The sequence below is a fragment of the Lotus japonicus genome, chromosome 2, assembly GCF_012489685.1.
Source record: "Lotus japonicus ecotype B-129 chromosome 2, LjGifu_v1.2".
Lineage (NCBI taxonomy): Eukaryota > Viridiplantae > Streptophyta > Magnoliopsida > Fabales > Fabaceae > Lotus > Lotus japonicus.
Genome location: NC_080042.1, coordinates 41,147,010 through 41,155,565, shown reverse-complemented (window position 1 = coordinate 41,155,565; position 8,556 = coordinate 41,147,010). Strand labels below are relative to the sequence as shown.

Here is an 8,556-nt window from a genome sequence, read left to right as displayed (position 1 = left end):
ATAACAAGCCTAAGGGTTTTCTTATTGATGATAGTGACGATATTGACGATATTGATGATAGTCACGATATTGACGATATTGATGATAGTAATGATAGTGACGATATCGATCGTGACCTTGATACGGAGCTGGAGTTGCTAACTATGATGAATGCGCTAACTATGGATATGATGCCGGAAAAAGACCGATTTTATATCACCCTTCAATTCGAATTAGCAAAAGCAATGTCTCCTTGCATAATATGGATTCCAAACATTCATGATCTGGATGTGAATGAGTCGAATTCCTTATCCCTCGGTCTATTAGCGAACCATCTCTCCAGGGATTGTGAAAGATGTTCCACTAGAAATATTCTTGTAATTGCTTCGACTCATATTCCCCAAAAAGTAGATCCCGCTCTACTCGTGTGCCCAAAACCCTTAGTGCTCTGGTTTCTCAACCGGAGCTCTGATACCACAATGTAACGCCCCGATTTCTCGAGTGTCACACAGTAACCAACCTTCACAATTAATTTTCGCCGATTTCATTACTTATCTTGATTAGGTGATAAAAGATCATTTTCTCTTTAGAAAACTCTTGAATACCACGTTTTAGAAACCTCATTAATGTTTCTCCAATTTACAACTTTAACCAGAAACAGCGGATTAATGAAAAACGGTTTGAAATAAATTCATGAGCGGATTCGTACATAATCTATCACTGTCATAAAACCAACTGTAAATAAAAGAAATGTCGTGTCCACACCCAAGTGTGGAAAAACCACGGTGAAAGTAAACAGTGTACATCAAATAATCAAAGTTTCCATAAAGCTTAACAAAAATTAAAGTAAGGTTCTAAAATGAATGCTCGCTCTCATAGGGTCCCCCAGTCATGCCATCACTGTCCCGGTCGCTCTACAGGGTCGTCCTTTGGTTTCTCGTCCTCAACAGCCTGTCTTCTCTTTCTTGGTCTTGGCCCAACCAAGTTGTTGTGTATCCACCGTGCGCCTCCACCATATCGACGTGGTCCTGTAACTGAAGCATCAGACTCGTCACAGGGCATGAACTCAGTTGGCGACTCCCCGAATCCCTCGTTCTCAAGTTGGTGGAATCTAGCAGGCGGATAGGGCATATCAATGACTCCCCCTTCAATCGTTCGGACCTCCACCAAGTTTCCGTCCCTGTCCATCCCCATGAAGCTCACATCCCCGACATAGACTTTTCGAGTCCCAGAGGAGTCGGCTCTCCAGGCCCGATCGTCAAGCTGACTATCAAGTCTCAGTGTCCAGTGATGGACGTGCGTCGTCGTCGTGGACGTCATCTACCCCCCCCCCCCAAATAACACATAACACAAAAGCAGGGTCAGGTCCAAAAGAAAAACACATAGCAAGATAAATATAAAGTTTCAACTTCCAAATTAAATAATTAATCCTTTCACATTAGGGTTCCTATAATTAGTAGATCATCGAACGGAACCTCACTTCACACAACCCACCAAAACATCCATGGCCATCTTAGTGCTTCCGCAGAGGCACGGTTATCACGGTGACCGCAGTCAACCAATTCACGTGGAGCCGCAATGATCCACAAAAGTTCACGGTGACCGCAGTCAACCAAATCACGTGAAGCCACACCGGCCCACAAGGTTCACGGGAGACCGCAGTCAACGCAAATAACTCCCTCGCGTGCAAGCCCATCGTTCTCATGGACAATAGTCCACCTGACCTATGTCCGCTAATTAATTTCACTTGCAAACGAGTCACAACATTATTAATTCTCTTTCTCTTTGTTCTTAAGGCTCTAAAGTCAAACCTAGAGTCTTAATTTCATGTCGCAGAAATAAAACAACAATCCAAGCGCCCAAGTGAATTACAGCTGGATGAGCGACCCTTGAACACTTATTCAATAAACAATATAGTATGCTAAGGAAACGCATAACCATCAACGCATAATCATTCACTCAAGCATAGCATATCATGGCAAGTTCATCGGCAAGGTACCATGCGACTCAAATCATCAAGACAGAAGGAAAAAGAAATCCGCCTACCCCTCAATAATTGGGTTCGGCCGAGCCTTGTAATGGCTCTAGGGTTTCCAAAACGATTTTTCTTTCCTTCCCTCTTGATCATGGTAGCCTTGGTACAGCCCAACAATCCAAGTATCATGTAAAAATTTCAGCAACCATCACACATACAATTTCATGTCATAACAAGGGATTTCACGTAGCCAAGTTTCAAGCATGCATGTAAATTTTCTCATGTAATCATAGCCAATATCAACAAGATTCAAATAACATCACATAGTCTAGTATCATATGAGAAATTAACAGCAAGCATACCATGTCAAAACCTCGTGGAAAAACCCTTAAAAGAGAAAAGATTGCAATTCATGGCAAAACCTCCTAGAAAACCTACCCTTCCTAGGACCAGCCCTTACCTTGGGTTCTTGGTCTGAAAAAGAGAAAAGATTGCAGGTTCAGAGCTCAGTAGCTTGCTGTCCACGTCCCTCTCTTCCCTCCTACTCGAGCTCTCTCTCTCGCAGGTCTCCCTCTCTCTCGCGCGCGCACAAGGTGGCGGCGGCGGCTTGGTCGGCGGCGGCTAAGGGTGCAAGGGAAGGTTTCGCCCACTCTCTTCCTCTTCTGTTTTCTTACGTAAAGAGTGCTCTAGGTTTCTGTTTCTGATATGGAGAAAAGAAACAAGTTTCCCCCCTTTTACCCCTCTTGAACCCGCAACACACACAACCTAGTGGGCTAGGGTTTCAATTTTCTTTTCAAGCCCGAACCATGCCCAAACCCTTGACCCATCAATTTAGCTCTTAATCTGGTCTAAACTCAATTAAAAACCAAGTCCTTTTATGTAAAAACAGAAGCAAAATCGGGATTAAAATAAAAACACCTCAATTAGTTCGCTGGTACTGTACAGCCTGAACGACAATCACTAAAATGCGAATATCGCGAGCTATAGAGGTCGGAATGACATGATTCCACTTCGAGAATTTTTTAAACTTAAAGGGCTACAACTCTCGTGAAGGAAGTTTTCCCAAATGAAGTCGTTAAGACCCTCTAAAAAGTAGCACAAGTTGACAGTTCTAATCTGCCAGTTATCAAACATTAGCTAAAACTCCAATTTTATTCAAACTTTCATAAAATTGTTCCAAATTGAACTTAGGGCCTTACACTTGGTCTTACACATAGATCATGAAGTCTTCTTTAGGAACCTTCCAAAGACTTTAGATGTTTATGTTCCTAGGAAGAGGAAGACGACGGCAAAAACCTCTGATGGTGAGCATAAGGTAAAAAGGAAGAAGGCCAAGAAGGATTCTGCTACGACAGCCCTGAATCAGAATCCAGCTCCAAGACCTACCAGAGGCTCTGCACGACATGCAAGTAAGTATGCCTCTCCTTCTGTCTCAATTTCACTTACAACCATTGATGAAACTCAACTTCTTCCCCCTCCTTCTACCTCTACTACGTCAACAACAATTCCCTTAACCTCTCCACTCATTTCCCTCACTTTACCCATACCAACCCAACCTATTCAAATCACCACAACCACCATCTCAACCACCGCTGAACAATCATCTAACCCCTCTCCAAGAGTTAATCTTCTAGAAATCTTACGTCAATCCACCTATGCACCAAATCCACCGATTCAACTCACCTATACCAGCCTCGTTACCACCGAATCTGATCAACCTCAACTTATCCAACCTCAACCACACCCTATTCCTCTTTCAGTTTCCTTCCCAATCAACAATGTTGAACCAACCACATGAGAACCTTCTGATGTTTCACTCAAACAATATTCCCCACTCTCCTCTAAAGACTTTGTCTTTTCTCAACCAGAAACTCCACCCACACAATCTGCCCCTGATCAGGCCACTTCTGATCAGATGGTCATAGACCGAGCTTCTAAACAAATGCATTATCATGCAGACACATCTGCTCCAGTAACCTCTGAAGCTTATTTCTTCATTGTTCTTACTGTGTTTACTTCTGCTTGTTTAGAAGCAACTCTTTGTAAATCCAAACCTTCTACAAATTTGTTTCTAGTTTCTTGAGAGACCAGTGAGGTCAGGATTCTTGAGAAGACTAAGACTTGTGTGTCTGTGTTGCTTGTTCTTAGATTTGTTAGTCACTGGGCAAGGTGTGCTAGTGTAGCTGTAACAATCTTTGAATAGTGGATTACCTTCATTCTGCGAAGGAAGAAATCACCTTAATGGGTGGACTGTATTAGCTTGAGGGATTTATCAAGTGAACCAGGATAAAATACATGTGTGCTTTATCATCTATTTTTCTCTTGCACTTTGTGTTCTTGAAACCAAGAAGATATGCTAAAATCTTAGAGGGATAACTAGTGTTTTTCATACCTTCAATCGCTATTAAACTGATAAATAACTAGTTAATTAAACGATTAATCTACTTGGGTTTTACATTACTACCCCCCAAAAAGAAAGTTTCGGCCTCGAAACTTAAACCTCAACGAAGAGTTCCGGATACCGCTCCTTGATCTTCTCTTCTAGTTCCCAAGTGGCATCGCCAGTGACTTGATTCCAAATTACTTTCACCAAAAGGACCTGCTTGTTCCTTAGCTGCTTGATCCTACATTCTTCGATCCTTATTGGCATCACTTCAAAAGACAAGTTGTCTCTAATCTGCATATCGTCTTCCTTGATAATATGAAAGGGATCAGGGATGTACTTCCTCAATTGTGACATGTGTAGCACGTCATGAATCTTGGAAAGAAAAGGTGGCAACGCAATACGATAAGCTACCTTACCGACTCGCTCAATGATGTGGTATGGTCCAATGAACATTGTTGTCAGCTTCCTTGACTTTATCGCTCTTCCCACTCTGGTAGTTTGTGTCACGCGAAGAAACACATGATCTCCGCCTCAAACTCAAACTCAAACTCTCTTCGTCCTGTGTTAGCATAACTCTTTTACCTACTCTGTGACGCCTTCATCTTCGCTTGTATTTGACACCCGGGGCCGACGAAGGCAGGGAGTGATCGCCGATGCATTGAGGCACGGACAAGGAGCAGCTCTTGGAAGGCTTCTAGATGAAGGGGCACATGAATGAATGAATCGATCTCGCACCCGAACAAGAAGTATTCCGAGACTGTATAGGTATGAGACTATATAGTTGAGGAGGGCATAAAAGATTTGATTGGTACTACTCGTGACGACAAGATGCATCTTCATTTCGGGAGCCCAACTCATAAAATCTCCAAGGTTAAGTGTGCTTGCCTTGGAGCAATATTACGATGAGTGACCTTATGGGAAGTTTTCCCGGGAAGTGCGCGAATGAGGACAAATTGCACTGAAAAGACTCGTGTTGTTATCGTGAGGCCAGTCGTCAAGTCGGGATGTTAAATTAACCTCTTCTAAATAGCTTTTTGCTCCAGTCATGTGCTTAGAACACCCACTGTGACGCCCGGGGCCGACGAGGGCGGGGAGTGATCGCCGGTGCAGTGAGGCACGGACAAGGAGCGGCTCCTGGCAGGCTTCTAGGCGGAGGGGCACATGAATGAACAGATCCCACACCCGAACAAGAGGTATTCCGAGACTGTATAGGGATGGACTATACAGTTGAGGAGGGCATAAGAGATTTGATTGGTACTACTCATAACAACAAGTTGCAACTTTTATTCGGGAGCCCAACTCATAAAAACTCCATGGTTAAGTGTGCTTGCCTTGGAGCAATATTGGGATGGGTGACCTCCTGGGAAGTTTTCCCGGGAAGCGCGTAAGTGAGGACAAAGCGCGCTGAAAAGACTCGTGTTGTTAGCTTGAGGCCAGTCGTCAGATCGGGATGTTACAAATGGTATCAGAGCCGACCTCTCTCAGTACTGTGTGGTTCGGGGACGAACCAAGCGGAAGTTGGTGGGCCTGAGACGCCCGAGGCCGACGAGGGCGGGGAGTGATCGCCGGTGCAGTAAGGCACGGACAAGGAGCGGTTCCTGGCAGGCTTCTAGGCGGAGGGGCACATGAATGAACCGATCTCACACCCGAACAAGAGGTATTCCGAGACTGTATAGGGATGGACTATACAGTTGGGGAGGGCATAAGAGATTTGATTGGTACTACTCATAACAACAAGTTGCAACTTCTTTTCAGGAGCCCAACTCATAAAAACTCCATGGTTAAGTGTGCTTGCCTTGGAGCAATATTGGGATGGGTGACCTTCTGGGAAATTTGACCGGGAAGCGCGTAAGTGAGGACAAAGCGCGCTGAAAAGACTCGTGTTGTTAGCGTGAGGCCAGTCATCAGATCGGAATGTTACACTCACTATCAAAGTACCAATCCTTTCTCGCTGAAGCACGTAGTGAAGTGTGAGCAATGAGAGAAATAGGATTAATTTTAGGTTTCCATTCACCCTTGGCTTTGGTTCGTGTCCGAGGTTCATCTATCGTAGTTTGACCATTTGCTTTGGGGTACCTGTAAAGTTTGTAACTACAGTGCCTAATATGACCAGATCTTCCACAATGATGACACCTCCATGTTAAATTTTGATAGTTCCTCCCTTGTGGATATGGATGTCTCACCCATTGTCTCGACGTCTGGTTGACCACTTGATAACCTGATTGTCTTCCTACATTCTCATTGTAAGACCCCGAAATAAATAACTAGATTATTTATCTATTTTCGTTGTATTAAATGATTGTGTGCTAATATTATGTGTTATTCTTCTGACTCGAACCCTATTGTGAGTCATGAATATTATTTATATGATAATTAAGCTCGGAGTATGTTTAAGGATGATACTGTATCAGTTTAAGTGATAGCACGAGCAGTATTCGCACCCGACCAAGGTCGAGAGTGTTTGAAAAAGGCTATATCCTCTCCTAGAGCGTCGTTTAAGATAATTTTTGAATTGGAGGGAGAATAAGAACCTCCGAGTAATTTTTCCATGACCAGTATTCCGATACGAAACCATGAACTGTACGCACGTTAGATATTGCTTCCCGGAAGTCTGCCGAAGCTAGATTTTAACTTCTAGAGGGCTTTAATTAAGACCCTGAATGAAGAGTTTTTCTATTCGGAGCTTCTAACAAAGTTTCCATCAGCGTTTCCTCATTCCTTTCGACGTTTGTGATCTTTTTCCATAAGGAAGTTTCTTCATCCGACGTCGACTGCAAAAAGTAGTTTTTGGGCGTAAATCGACCCACACCGTCTTTGAGACGTTTTCCTCAATTAAATGAACCTCGATTTGAGTTTCGACATTCTGTCGCCGAATACTCAATTTTTGTCGGCAGATGAAAGTACCAAAACAACCAGAACCGCAAAATCTCAATTTTTCGGGTTTTCCCCTCACCTATATAAAGGGAAAAAATGAGAAATATCTCATCTCATTTTCTCCCCTCCTTGGCCGTGAGTATTCTAGAGAGAGAGAGAGAGAGAGAGTGAGATTTTCTTCAGTTCTTGCCCGATCGTCCTGATTTCAGAACTACGCGTAGGTGCAGAGGTAAGGATGCCTGATCTTACTTCTGTTTCTTCTTTCTGTTGGGTTTTCTCATGTCTTTCTGTGCTCAAAGTTTGGAGCAAAATGTCAAAATGTCTGATAGCTTTGATTTTTCTTTTCAACTATCTTACCTCTAATTTTTACCTCTAATTTATTTTTGGATTCAAAAAGTCTTGATCTTACGTAGTGCCTTTCAGATTAGTTGTTACTAAAGGCCTTGTTTATAACGATTCAAAATCTGTTTCGAAAAATATCGACTTTGAGTTTTGGAAAATTTTATTGGACCAAAAAGCCCCTATTCTAGTTTTTGCTCCCGTAATCGTTCTGAGTGTTTTCCTGCCCTAGATATCGCGTAAGAATACCTAGGAATTAAATTAGATCGAAGAAAAAGTTCAGCAAACCCTTTTTTGTAGTGGCCAAAACTTATTTGGAGCTGTACCGTGTCCAAAAATATTTTTGGGTTTGTATGGCCTGAGCCATAGCGTAGCCCTCTCTGTTGTCGAAATTTTGGTTTTGGTTTCGTTTCATTCCGAGTTTTGTAGCTCGAGTTATGCGCGTTTTAGCGAACAGGGGTCTTGTTGTCAATTCGTGCCTAGATGTCGAAATCTGAAACTTCAAAAGCTTCTTTCAGTTTTGTTTAGTATCATTGGATTGTATTGTTTCTTAGTGACTGAGAAATGATATGGTGCTTAAGGTTTGGAGCGAGTTGAGTGGAGGAAAGTGGTTTGGAACAAGCTGTGAGGTTTCACAACGGAGGATGACGCACCGGGAACTTGCTGAGTTCAGGAGTTTGACTTCGGATCGGACTGTGATATCGAGCTTGGAAGGAGGATAAAAGGTAAGGGTAACTCGGTTTCGGAGCGTCTTTGAGTCTTGCATGTTTTATCGCACTGCATGCGTTTGAGATGAAGATGTTTAAATTTGATTGGCATTTGATTATGACTGTTGTACTGAACTGGGAAAATGTTTTCTGGAGGCTTCGACCGTGTGAACTGATTGAGACGTGCGTCTCCGTTCTCTGGGGCTTCAGTTTAACATCCCGACTTGACGACTGGCCTCACGGTAACAACACGAGTCTTTTCAATGCGTTTTGTCCTCACTCACGCATTTCCCGGG

General features: G+C 43.1%; 2 protein-coding genes across 2 annotated transcripts in view; one reads left to right on the top strand and one right to left on the bottom strand.

The window, feature by feature from the left end:
• The window catches only part of LOC130736435 (protein Ycf2-like), a 5,205-nt gene extending 1,453 nt beyond the window's left edge, over window positions 1-3,752 (top strand). The window contains exons 1-2 of the mRNA XM_057588270.1: window positions 1-430; window positions 3,146-3,752. The exon at window positions 1-430 is cut by the window's left edge and continues 1,453 nt beyond it. Coding sequence (XP_057444253.1) covers window positions 1-430; window positions 3,146-3,752 — 1,037 coding nt within the window. The remainder of the gene's footprint in view (window positions 431-3,145) is intronic.
• A 696-nt stretch (window positions 3,753-4,448) lies between these two features.
• On the bottom strand, window positions 4,449-4,793 carry LOC130736433 (uncharacterized). Its single transcript, XM_057588269.1, has one exon. It carries the CDS (start codon window positions 4,791-4,793, stop codon window positions 4,449-4,451), a length of 345 nt encoding a protein of 114 aa, XP_057444252.1.
• Window positions 4,794-8,556: the final 3,763 nt, after the last annotated feature.